This window comes from Castor canadensis, chromosome 11 (assembly GCF_047511655.1).
Source record: "Castor canadensis chromosome 11, mCasCan1.hap1v2, whole genome shotgun sequence".
NCBI classification, from domain to species: Eukaryota; Metazoa; Chordata; class Mammalia; order Rodentia; family Castoridae; genus Castor; species Castor canadensis.
In genome coordinates this window covers 141,152,129-141,165,266 of record NC_133396.1, presented here as the reverse complement: position 1 = coordinate 141,165,266, position 13,138 = coordinate 141,152,129, and the positions used below count along the sequence as shown (strand labels likewise).

At 38.2% G+C, this 13,138-nt stretch overlaps 1 protein-coding gene across 18 annotated transcripts in view; it reads right to left on the bottom strand.

The window, feature by feature from the left end:
* Nucleotides 1-13,138, bottom strand: part of Cdc42bpa (CDC42 binding protein kinase alpha) — a 226,305-nt gene that overhangs the window by 137,570 nt on the left and 75,597 nt on the right. For all 18 annotated transcript variants that reach the window (XM_074048826.1, XM_074048831.1, XM_074048819.1 and 15 more), the window contains exons 4-5: nt 11,079-11,174; nt 6,121-6,269 (exon numbers count right to left, since the gene is read on the bottom strand). In XM_074048826.1, coding sequence (XP_073904927.1) covers nt 6,121-6,269; nt 11,079-11,174 — 245 coding nt within the window. The remainder of the gene's footprint in view (nt 1-6,120; nt 6,270-11,078; nt 11,175-13,138) is intronic.

Here is a 13,138-nt window from a genome sequence, read left to right as displayed (position 1 = left end):
TTAGCATGTGTAGTTGTACAGGGGTTCACTGTGGCATTTACACATGTGCTTATGCTGGACCTTAATTAGGTTCACCCTCCATCATTCTCCCCCATCCCCTCCCCTCTGAATTCCCCAATTTTAAAAGCTGCTTAATATTCTACCATTATTTGTCTACATGGAGATCTGTTTCCACTAAGAGCCTTTTTAAAAATAAAATGATCCTTTATAAAACAATAGGTGATCTAAAGAGAAGAAGGTGGTGTCTCTGTGGGTAACACAGCACACATAACCCTCCCTAATGCGCATCTTAGAGTATTGTGACTTCCAGTGTCATCACTCTTGGTGACAAAACAAGCTGCCAACAGCGATGACCCTCCTCACACACAGCAGCTTCCTCTGGAGTGCTCTGCTCCAAAGGCAGGGTCACCGAAAGCGCGCAGTCCCAGTGTAACATTCTGCTATGAGAACAAGCATTATGAATGTCTACACAGACTGTCTAGGTAGTGCTGGAAATATCACCAAGTTCCTGACCTTTCTGTTTTTGTCATCTAAAACTAAAGCACATGATAACAAAAACAATTTTCTAACCAGAGCAATTTATTTTGATTTATTGTTCTACTAGGATTTTGTGTCCCTAGCAGTTTTGAAATTGTAACTGACAATGTGGACACAAGTCTATTGATGAGTTTAATTAACATGTTTAGAAATAACTTGGGTTTTTTATTCAACCTACAATTAGTACTTAATTTATCATAAGCCAACATTTAGCAAAAACATTAAGTGGCCTGACTCAGACATACCACATAATGCTGTTAAGTTACTGAAAATAACTTCTACTCCCAAATTCTGTATTTTAGCAAATAAATAATTGAAGAGAAAGATACACCATTAAAATGCAAACTGCCTACTCAGAAAGTCAAAATTAGACATGCTGCATTAAGCGTCAAGTTGAAAATTCAAGTGCGTCTCTGGCAAAGTCTAAAATATGAGTTGTCAGATTACTGAAAATATTTTTATGATTGACAAAACAGTATTTCATAAACCAGGGGAGGGGTGCTTATCAAGTGAGCTGGATTGGCAGTTACCTAGCAATTAGTAAAGCACCCTTCTGGTGTGTGTATAAGGATGTCCAGAGGTAACTGGCCTGCGGGTCAGCAAACTGAGAGAGAGGAAAACACTGCAAGTGAGAGGCACCATCCAGCAGGCTAAAGGCCTGGACGGAACAAAAGGTGGAAGCAGAGCAAGTGCACTCTCTGCAAACTCAGTTCTTCTCCAGTGGTGCCAACCCCTTGGACAACAAACTACACATGTCAGTCTCAAGACATGGACTTGACCAGTGACTCTCCAGGAGGCTCCTCCTGGAGCCTTCAGCTGCAGACTGGGGTTGCAGTGCTCATCCCTCTTCCCTTGAGGCTTCCGGCCTCTTACACCCAGCAGCTGCTGGCTATTCTGACTCTGCAGCCACAGAGGCCATTGTGGGACTACCTGGTCTTATAAGTTAATCTAATAAATTCTGCTTATATCTGCCTTCTGTGGGCTCCATTCATATAGAGAACCCTAAAACAAGGCCTTTCTTAAATATGTTGACAAATATTTTCTGTCATTCTGTAACTTGTCTTTTCATCCTATTACCAAGAACTTTCATAGAAAATGTTTTTTAATTTTGGTAGTCCAGTTCACTACATTTTCTTTTGTTAATCATGCTTTTATTGTCCCATCCAGGGACTTTTTACCAAGCCCAGGCCTGATGTTCTCCAATGCATTCCTCTAAGAGCTTTGTGTGAACACCGAACAGTTAAAGCGATGATCCATTTTGAACTAATGCTTGTATCTGAGTGAGGTTTGGGGAAGTTCTTTTCTGTCTATTATTCTAGCACCATTTGTTGAAGATTATCTTTCTCCACTTAACTGCTTTTGTAGCCTTGTTACAGTCATCTGGGAGTATTTATGTTAGTCTATGTCTGCATTCTCCATTCTCTTCCCATGACCTACATATTTACAACCCTATGATTACCATAACATGTTGCTTAAGGAAGCAATGTAGTAAGACTTAATATCAGGCTTACCTTACTCTTTTTCAGAATCCTTCTATTACAGTTCCACTGCCTTTCCATGTAAGTTACAGAATAAATTTGTCATTATCTACAAAAAGTGTTGCTGGAATTTTGATAGGGTTGCATCAACTTGGGGAAGCTAATACCCTCAATGTTTAAAGTAGTTCAGATCTATCAGCCAGTCATTACTTCTAACTCCTCCAAACCACACTCACCAATGTTACTATTCTATTAATACTGCATGTCCTCTCTCCTCAACCTATTGCATCCTTTCCCTACCTCCTCCAAAGAGGTAGAGACCGCTAGGACAATTGTGGGTGAGAAGTCATACTGACCTTATGAGCATTTACGGCACCAGGACACCCTTGGTTGCTCGTTAACATAAGAAAATGGTCTGCATTTCAGCAGCATGCCAATTAACAGTTTAATAAGTACCCTTGGGAATTTTTTCAACTTTACAAGACTTTTTTTTTTTTTTTTAACAAAGTTCCAAGTTGCTGTAAACTCAATCATAAAGCCTGGTGTTCTGAAATCTAAATGTTAAGAAATTACAGGGGAGACTTCCAATTTCCAGTCCAGCAAATAAAGGAGCTCTGAAGTTACCACTGTGTGTGAACAAATAAAAGCCTGAGCAAATTGCAAAAATCAACAACTCTTCTTAGGTATATGAAGGAAGAAAGGTCATGGGCACAGTTTGCCACCAGAATTGGGAGAGGCAGCAGATGGACAATTACAGAGAATCACAACTCAGCAGAGCAAAAACTCACAAGCAGAAATCTTCCTGCAACCAGTACTCGATAAGAAAACCTTAACTGTGATGGCATATTGTTGGAGACAAGTCTGAGAGATTAAATCTCTAGGGAGGCCTTGCACATTTTGGAGTTTTTTACTACCAGGAGCTCAACCAGGTCCTCAATGCAAGTATCAGGAGAAAACTACCTCTCATGCTTCCAGCAGGGGAGAGGATACTGTGCTGCTTTGAAGTACACAAAGCACTGTATTTTTAAGAATGACTCCACTAAGAAAAACATCTCACCAGAGTCTAACCTACAGAAAAGAAGGGAAATACCCAACTCCAGCCCCCCTCCCCAGCCTCTCTGTCCCAAGTAAACAGAGTGGGTAGAGTAGAGGGAATATCAGGAAGCCCTGGTGGTCTCAGGCCAGTGGCACAGCCTTGCTAAAAGACTGAGACTTTGCCACAGAACACTGCTCCCCTACCCCTAACACACACACACAGCACAGCACTAAAAGACAATTTACTCCAATTCCTTTACCTGGTACATCATAGCTACCTTTCTACAAAAAATGATAAGACATACTAAAAGGCAAAGAGGTGAGAAAAGAGTCAAATATGGCAGAAATGTTGGCAGTACCAGATGAGGGATGTTTTAAACTACTGCTAATATGTTAAGGTCTTTAATGAAAAAAGGAAACACTATGTAAGAACAGATAGACAGTATAAGCAGACAGATGAACATTCTAAGATTCTAAGACTCTAAGAAAGAATCAGAAGTGCTAGAGATCTAAAACACTGCAACGGAAATGAACATGCTTTTGGTGGGTTCATTAGTGGAAGGACGTGTTCACTGAGGACTGAGACTCTGAGCTCGAGAGCGTGGCAACAAAGAAGCAAAGGCAAGCCTGCAAAGTAGCAGAAGAGACAGCTCGAGGACTGTGGGACAGTAGGAAGGTTGTAACATGCATGTAATGGAAATGCCAGGAGAAGAAGAAAAGCAGTATTTAAAGCAAGCCATAATGCCTGAGAACTGCCCAAAATTCACTGTCAGATACCAAACCACAGATCCTGGAAGCTCAGAGAGAATCAAGTAGGACAAACACAACTAGAGGAGAAGATCAGGAAGGAGGGAGAAAGAGCACAGAAGATTTTCAGGTCGGTGTGGACATGCCATTCTACATTATCAAAACCAGCAGAATGAACCCCAATATAAACAACAAGCTTAGGGTGAGTATGATTTGTCAGCAACAACTTATCAACTGTAATAAATTTGCCATTCTGGTGAGGGATGTCCATGATGTGAGAGACTGCGCAGATTGGGGAGAGGTGGACTGCTTGGAAAGGACACTGTATAAAGAAAAGAAATTCTAGAGTCGGGCTGACTTCACTTTAATCTAGGCCAGGTTACTTTCCGACTTGAATCTCTGAGGCTGGTCTATAAAGTGGAGCAACATCCATTTTTAGATGACATTTAAATCACAGTTATTTTAAGAGATGACAGAGATGAAGGCCATGTCACAGACTGAGAGGTGAATGACTGTGAGGCTGGTAGTAAGAGCTGAGTCTGTTAGTTCTCTGGTCTTATGTGATCTGCTTACATAACTCATTTATAATGCGAAGTCCGTGTGCATTCCATCTTTTATAATTCTGCCTTAAATAATGATTTATTTTAATTTTTATGTGTTGCTTATGTTTTGTATCACCAAACACAAATCTTCTCCTTCTTTGCAGTACTGGGGTTTGAACCCAGGGCTTCTGTTTTCTGTGGTTTATTTTCTAGGCAGGGTCTTACTCTGGCCCAGGCTGACCTCAGACTGCAATCCTTCTATCTCCTACCACACTCAGACTTGACTCTAGTGATGAGTACTCACTTAGCAAGTGCAAAGCCCTGAGTTCAAAACCTCCGCACCACCAAAAAGAAAAGTATTCTCCCTTCAACCATGTCCCAGAACTTTATTACAAATTAAACTACTCAGCATAAAAAAAAAAATCACAACTTAAAACAAAAACTTTCTCTTTTTGTTCCCCATTCATACTCTGACAGAACTAGAGAAGCAGCAGCTGCTGCTTCAGGGCAGTGGATCTCAAAATGTGGACCAACAGCAGCACTGTCAGCAACTGAGCCAGAGATGTCAATCCCCAGTTCACAGTGAACCCACCAGCCTCAGTTCTCAGAGCCCGCCATGGGACTCTGACGCGTGCTAGAGTCTCGTACAAAACGGGGGAGCACGCAGCTCAGCACTCACAAGGCCTCGGTTTGGTCCTCAGCACTGCAAAAACTAAAACGAAATGAAACAGGAAAGTAAAATAAAATAAAAGTTGGTGGGGTTTCAATGTAACTAGTGAGGCCCAAAGTCCTATATTCTTTTTATTAGTTGATTTATTTATTGTCTTAACAGTACTGAGGCTTGAACATTTTTTTAAAAAGAGAAAAAAACCAAGTATGGTGGTGCACACCTGCTACCCCAGCACTCCAGTGGCTGAGGCAGGAAGATCATTAGTTTTGGCCAGTGTAGGCTCCATACAAAATGAGACACTGTCTCAAAAATAAGCAAAATACAGTGGTTTAGTTTCTTTGTAACATAGTACTAACCCTTTACCTACTTCTCCTCAGTGTCTTTTTTCACATTTTGCATATCCAAAGATTTTTCTCAATGGAATGAATAATTCACCAACTTTGTGAGGACTTCCTACGTTCCTTCAAAACATTATGTAGAAAGGGTCAATAGGCATAAGAAAATCTTATATAAAAAGTTTCATTCAAAAGAAGCCTCATAAGCAGATCTACTTCTTTCTTTTCATTCCATCCTCAACTATCTAGAATAACACACATCTTAAATATATCACTATCAAACTGTTTGTAATAAAGTTATCCCATGAACATCAAAATGACCACTTCCCTAAAAAAACAGATCTTTTGATATTTATACAACAACCCCCCTTGAAAAACAAAGTATATAATATGGTCTCATGGCCTAGAAGCCCAGCTAGCATCAACCTGTGAGGAGCAACTGTAAGGAGGCTAAGCATTGACACCCCCTTGGGAAGGGGACCGTTTGTAGATCTTAGTGCTGGAGAGTTTCTAAGAAGGGCCTGGGAAGTGCTGCCTGGAAGAGGACACTGACATCTTCTATACCACGTAGTGTAAGGAAAATCAGCTCAGTAATGCTGACAAATAATGGAAATGACAAAGAAGTTCAGTACTAAAACCATCTCAAAATAAAGGATTTCAGCTGATGAGAAATGAACCTAAGACCACAATTAATAAATCTGGTAGAAATAGGGGTGTGTTTCTAGATAATGCATTGTAAGTCACAGCCAGACGCAATCCAGGACTGACAGACTTACCTGTGCACATAATGTAGCTGGTGGACTGAGTCAATCGCTATCACCATCTCAGCCAGGTAAAATCGAGCCATGTCTTCAGGCAGTCTATCTTCAAACTTGCTGAGAAGAGTAAGCAAATCCCCGCCGACATAATAATCCATAACTAGGTACTATGGACAAAAAAACCAAAATGTATTCAATAAACAATACCAGTAAAAATTAATGTATTCCAAGGTCAAGCAGGACCAGGACAAATACTTACGGTGGTTAATCACTTCTGTGACTAGCTAATAAGAAGTGCATAAAAGTCACCATGACTTACACCACTGCAAAGTCTTGTGACTTCTAAATTTCATAGTAGTAAAATAAAATTTTTAAACGTGCAGAGAACACAAGATCATTATTTTTGCTGTGCTCTGCAAAGCGATGGACCATAACTTTATCAACGTTTGGTGGAAGACTGACCATCTTAATTCTCAAAAAAAACATTGGAAAGAAAAAACTGAGACTGAAGAGCAGGCCTTAGGTTTTAAGTCATCTCCATCTTCACCCACATTCATCGTCACTATGCTCTCCTGACTTTCCCCTGGACCAGGACCAGCCTGTGGGTCAGCATTTGGAAACCACAGTTTATACACTGTTTCCATTTCTGACAGAGTACAAATATCAGGATGGATTTTTCCCAAGTACATGTAAACAGAAGCCAATCAATTTTAGATACAGAACTCTGTGTGGTATGTGTGTGCATGCACACTAAAAAAAGAAAAGATAGGAGTACACCAAAACGTTCACAGGATCCTCTAGGCTATTAGATGACAGATGATATCATAGCATTTTCTTAGATTCTATATTGCTTTCTAAACATGTCTGGGGAGTGGCTCAACTGATAGAGTGCTTGCCAAAGAGGCCTGTGAGTTTAAGCCCTGGTAGCAAAAAATAATAATAACTATTACATACACATATAGTTACTGTGGCACCTAACATGAGGGGGAGTAAATAGAAGACATTTAAATATCACTTATAATGCCTTGGCATTACAGTGATTTTATTACAGGATGGTTGTCACTGAGTTGACATTATGATTTAAAGAGTCCTGAAGCCTGGAGCAGTGACTCATATTTATAACCTCAGCTACTTCAGAGATAGAGTTGGGAAGATAGTGTTTCAAGGTCCCTCAGCCAAAAAAAAAAAAGAGACCCTATCCTTCAAAGAACAAGCCAGGCATGATGGCTGCAATCCCAGCTACATGGAGGTCCAAAGCCAACTCCAGGCAAAAGCACAAGACCCTATCTAAAAAATAACTAAAACAGAAAGAGCTGTAGAGTACTTGCAAGGTTCTGAGTTCAAACCCCAGTACCACCAAAAACAAAAAATAAAAGAAGTCTTGAGAGAATTTAAATTCTTGTTATTACTATACATAAAAATTAAAAACAGAAAAGGTATATTAAACCAAAGAAACTAATTTCATATGTTTAAAGCCTTGAAAAATAGGGAAACTGTATTTCAAATCTTAGTCAATGGCTTACTTGCTATGTTTACACGGATCTGTTCACGATTTAAATGTTAATGCCAATAGTTTTAACCGACTGGATTCCACCAGTATGTCAGGAATGTGGGCAAGAATATTTAGCGTGGGAGGGGTTGAGGGGGGCAGAGGATGAAGAAGAACGGTGGAGGGAGTGACTTCATATTTGAAATATTGTAAGAACTTTTGTAAATGCCACGACATGCCCCCACCAACACAGCAATAAAAATAGAGGAAAAAACAGGAATCTAAAAAAACAAAACCAAGAATATTTACCTCACAGCTGAGACAAATGCAACAAATCAAAACCACTATGAATGGCAATCAAAAAGGAATCAGTAGGGGGAAGGGGGCAGGGGGGAGAATTAACCCAAACAATGTACACACATGTGAATAAATCAATAAAAAATTTTTAAAAAGGAATCAGTAAATCAATAATGGCTTATGAAGTATTATGCAGTTGCCAAAAAAAGAATGATTGATATATGTGTCCATGTGATACTTAGGAAAAAACAGCTACCTTCAAAAAGCAAATTGCATCATAGTATATATTCTGTGGTCCCATTTTTATTGAAAAGGAATTAAATATACATACATATACAGACATACAATTACACCAAGCACAAAAATACAAAAGGATATAGCAAACATTAGATATCTCAGAAGGATAAAATGGAAAGGTGAGGGTAAGATTTGCTAACTTCTTATGCATACCCCTTTGTGGTAGAAGGAAAAAAGACAGTCAAACTGAAATTGATCAGTGGAGTCAAGTTTTGCAAAAGGCCAAGGTCTATAGAATAACCTTAAATAGGAAGATACATCTCATCTAAACCGGTAAGAACAGGGACAAATGTGGACACACAGACACAAGGAAAACGATGAGAGTAGAGCTTTGAGAAAACTCCTACTCGAGTGAAAGTGGCCTTCCTTTGCTCAAGGAAGCGGGAACCAGAGGACATAGGCAGGTTATACACGGGGCCAGTGCTGAAGGTTGGGACCACAGCTGTTATTTCTGCTTTGTGGCTACATCATCAGAGGCAAAAGAAATCAAATGATTCTATCAAATATACACTGGACAGTGGGAAAGCCAGAATTCAGCGTTGTTAATCTTTAGACTAGTGCCTCTTTTACTCAAATAAAAGAGTAAGTGTTCAATGAATAAAGCTGACTATGTCCATGACACAGAGAGTATTGTGACTAAGCACCAAAATAATACAAAAACAAACTTGAGTATTCAGACGGAGTTGTTAGCAAGCTTTTCATTCAAAAAAAGAAACATTTATGGGTATGATAAACACCATAACATTTCCACCCTGAGTTTCTTTTTTGTTTGTTTGTTTATTTATTCATTTATTCATATGTGCATACATTGTTTGGGCTACCTCTCCCCCCTGCCCCCGGCCCCCTTTTCTTCCCTCCATCCACTCCACTCTGAGTTTCTTTTTAAAAAGCTACATTGCAAGGAAATAATGCTAAAACACCTGGATATAACAAAATAAATAAACTATGTCTCCAAGAAGGAATATTTCTCAAGACAGATACACTTTGTTCTTCCTTTTTTTTTTTTTTTTTTTTTTTGTGAGACTGGGGTTTGAACTCAGGGCTTTGAGATTACAAAGCAGGTGCTCTACTGCTTAAACCATGCCTACAGTCCTCTAGTTCATTTTGTTCTGATCCTTTTAGAGATGGGGTCTCATGAACTATATGCCTGGGCTGGCCTCAAACCTTGATCCTCCCAATCTCAGCCTCCCAAGTAGCTATGATTACTGGTGCCCAGCAGGGCAGATATGCTTTTAGAAATCATCTTAAGTTAAGTATCAGTGGCTCATACCTGCAATCCTAGCTACTTGAAAGGCTGAGATCAGAAGGACTGTGGTTCTAGGCCAGGCTGAGGGAGTTAACAAAACTCTAACTCAACCAATGGTGCCTGTCATTTTGGCCAAGTGGGTAAGCATAAATAGGAGGATCACAGACCAGGCTGCCCAGGAATAAAACAAGATCCTATCTCAAAAATAGCCAATGCAAAAAGGACTGGCAGAGTGGTTCAAGTGGTAGAACACCTGCCCAGCAAGTGTGAGGACCTGAGTTCAACTACTAGTACCACCAAAAAAACCAGAAAGTTTTTGCTATGAATAGCTTCCTATCTTATTTTCTCAAGTATAAGATAAACAGGTAACTGTCAATAAGAAAATATGGGGGCATAAGGCCCTGAGTTCAAAGCTAGTACTGCAAACAAATAACAGGGGAAGACAAGTGTCACTAATTCATAACATTCTAAAGGATAAGAGATCATTATGTGTCAATGTTGACATAACTTAAACAACTTTGTCTAGAATGAGTTTTCTTAAGGGAAAAAAGTTCTAATCACACCTTAATACCATTAATTAAATCATATATATAAAAGGCACATTTGCCCTGACTACATTTTTAATTAATTTAAAATTGTTATTTATTAATACAACTAGTTTGATGTAGCAATATCTAGGCAGGTTGGAAATTAATGTCAAATTATCTACCACATCTCCATTGAATTATACAGGACAGGAAATCATATTTGGCTAGTTATGAGATAAAAAAGTTAAATGTTATTTCAGAAAATAACTATGTTTAATAAAATTTATTTATTTAAAAACTTTTTTATATCTAAAACTAGGTTTTCTGTGCTTCTCAGTCATTTTATTTTCTAATATTTTATAACTGTTCAAAAGAATATCTGTGATGAGACCCAAGACTTCTGGCTTTTGAGGGTGGCATGACAAAGCTTCTCTAAACTAAAGAACAATGGCAGATGGCACGGGATTGTACCACCGCAGCGTTTAGTCCTCCTCCAAACATGATGGAACTTTTACTCTAACCCAATCAGTGAAGAAGCATTAATCCTCAGGTCAAATGCTACAACTATACAAATCAGACTGAACAGCACACCCGGCACTGGAGTCAGGTGCACAATCGAGCATTCACCCTCATTTAACCTTTGCCGCATTTCCTACTCCTAGTTCCTCTTTTCATTCTCATCCATTCTCAGCTGGCAGAACTTCTAATACGTTCTTTTGTGAAGTGGCTCATGTCGGCATAAGCGTGGCTCTACTTAGTGTAGCACAAGGGCCACCTTGAAAAAGACATAGAAGATTTAAAAGCAGTACACTATGAATAAAATATATTGGGAAAATCAAGAAAACAAGTCTCCTAATACTCTCTGTAGATTTTAACTGACAGAAACTTAACCAGTTGGGATTCAATTTTGATTTGCTTATTAAAAAGCATAAACAATCCCAGTGGAAAGGTATCGAATCACCCAGAGAGAAAAAATAGTCTCATCAAATGCACAACTTGTATTCTGTAAAATCAGTGATTTCCTACCTAAAATCTACATTTAAAGGCTACTTAAAATAACTCTAAATTCTGCCAGCAATAAATGAGGAAGGATACAGACACATATGAAAAGGATTCTTACTAAGTTGTTGTCATCCTGGAAAGCGTAGTGCAAGGCTGTGATCCACTTACTGTCCCCATTCACCAGCACGTCCCTCTCTTCTCGAAAACACGCTGTCTGAAAAGGAAGGAGAGCACTTAATGTGAAGCTAGGGAGTACACCATGCAAGCAGCATGCCTACGGTGTGCATTATAGACTTCTACTCTGGAAAAAAAGTATGTTCACTCTTAGATGACTTTCCAATGACTCAAGTTTCAAAGCAGAAAGCAGTTACTAGAATAGCCTAGAAGTAATAAGAAAATATTTCATATTAAAAATACTGTCATATTTCAAAAAAATCAGAAAAATCTACAAAATAACCATAGGTCAACCTACCATCCAAATAATATAAATGTCCACATTTTGCCACATTTACTTAAGATCTTTTTATTTTTAAAGGAACAAAACACAGTTGTAGGCTTCCTATTCCTACCCCATTCTCATCCCTTCCTCCCCTGATGTAATCACTACTCCGAAGACAGAGTAAACTCTATGCCCACACATTACATACATCCCAAAAACAGAACTGAATTGTTCTGAAAATGTACATTAATGTTATAATTTTATCTATCCTTTTGCATCTTAATTACTTTTTATTCAATACAGATCGTTTCCCTTTTAACTGCTATGGAATTTATTTATGCAACCCCAACCATGCAAATGTAAGTAATTTCCAATTTTGTGTAATCACAATGTTACAATGAATATGTTTGTACAGGTGTGTGAGTTTCTCCACCATATGCACTTATAAAAGTGTTAGTACAGTTGCTAGATATGAGCAAATTTACAATTTGCCAGAGAGCCATCGTGTTTCCCTAAGTGCTGTGTCAATTACCATCCCCACCACAGTGCACAAATTCTCCCCCTTTCCCACATTCTCAATTGCACATGGCAATACTAGACTTGTAAGTGGCTGCCGATATGATGGCTATAAAATTATACTTCATCATTCTTTTAATTAACATATTCCTATAAAATTATACCTCATCATTCTTTTAATTAACATATTCCTAATTACAGGTATAGATTAACTTTATCCACACTTACTGGACATCTGAACTTTCAATGTTCACTTCCTTTGCTCATTTGCTCTAATAGATTTTTTTTTTCTTACTGATTTGTTGAAGTTTTAATTTATTCCGAGAATATATTTCCCCTATTATAAAACTATGCCCTGGAAAATCTTAGAAATGTATGATTAAAATAGATTTGTATATAATACATTATAATTCTGAAATATGTAACCTTTAATTTTTTAATTAAAAAGAAAAAAAATACTATACCCAAAACTTTAAAAAGTACTGAAAAGTAAAAGATAAAAAGTCTCACCAGTAAGACAAGCCAACAATTTCACTATCTAAAATCGTTACCAACACAATTGTTTGTGGAGTCTATGCTCAGAAAATCTGAGTATACATAAGCAAATATACACAGAGGTATTATAAATTCATTGGTGTCCCACTCTTCTTATTTTTTCTTTACACAAACAAGATTACGGTATTGTGTAAGTTGTCCATTTTCCCAAGTGACAATGCATTTGGACATCTTCCCATAACACTACACAGAAACCAACCTAATTCTTTTTGAAGTTTTAGCAAGGATTTATTTTAGCATAATAGAATAAAGTATAGATAAGGGGTAGGAGAGAGAGAGAGGCATTTCCTGTTCCTCATGTAGGAAATGGGATAAAGATTCCCAGAATAGTTTTTAATGGCTATGCCAATCATATTGCATATACCCTGAAAACATCACACATTATTCTGTACACAGTAGGTGCTTAATTATTATTTCCCACAAGATAAATGCCCATGAACACAGAACAATTAGCACTGTTATACACTCAGCCTTAATATTTCCCACATATATCCATAACATTTAATTGGCAAACTTCTGTAGCCAGGCATTAAATAGCAATAGTTGAGAAAACACTAAAACAAGTAAACCTAAAACTAACTGAAATGGGTGCCTCATCTGTCAGAGTATTAAAATCTATGACAGTATGTTTTATTGAACTTCAGGGAGAAAACAAAATCAGGGATCTA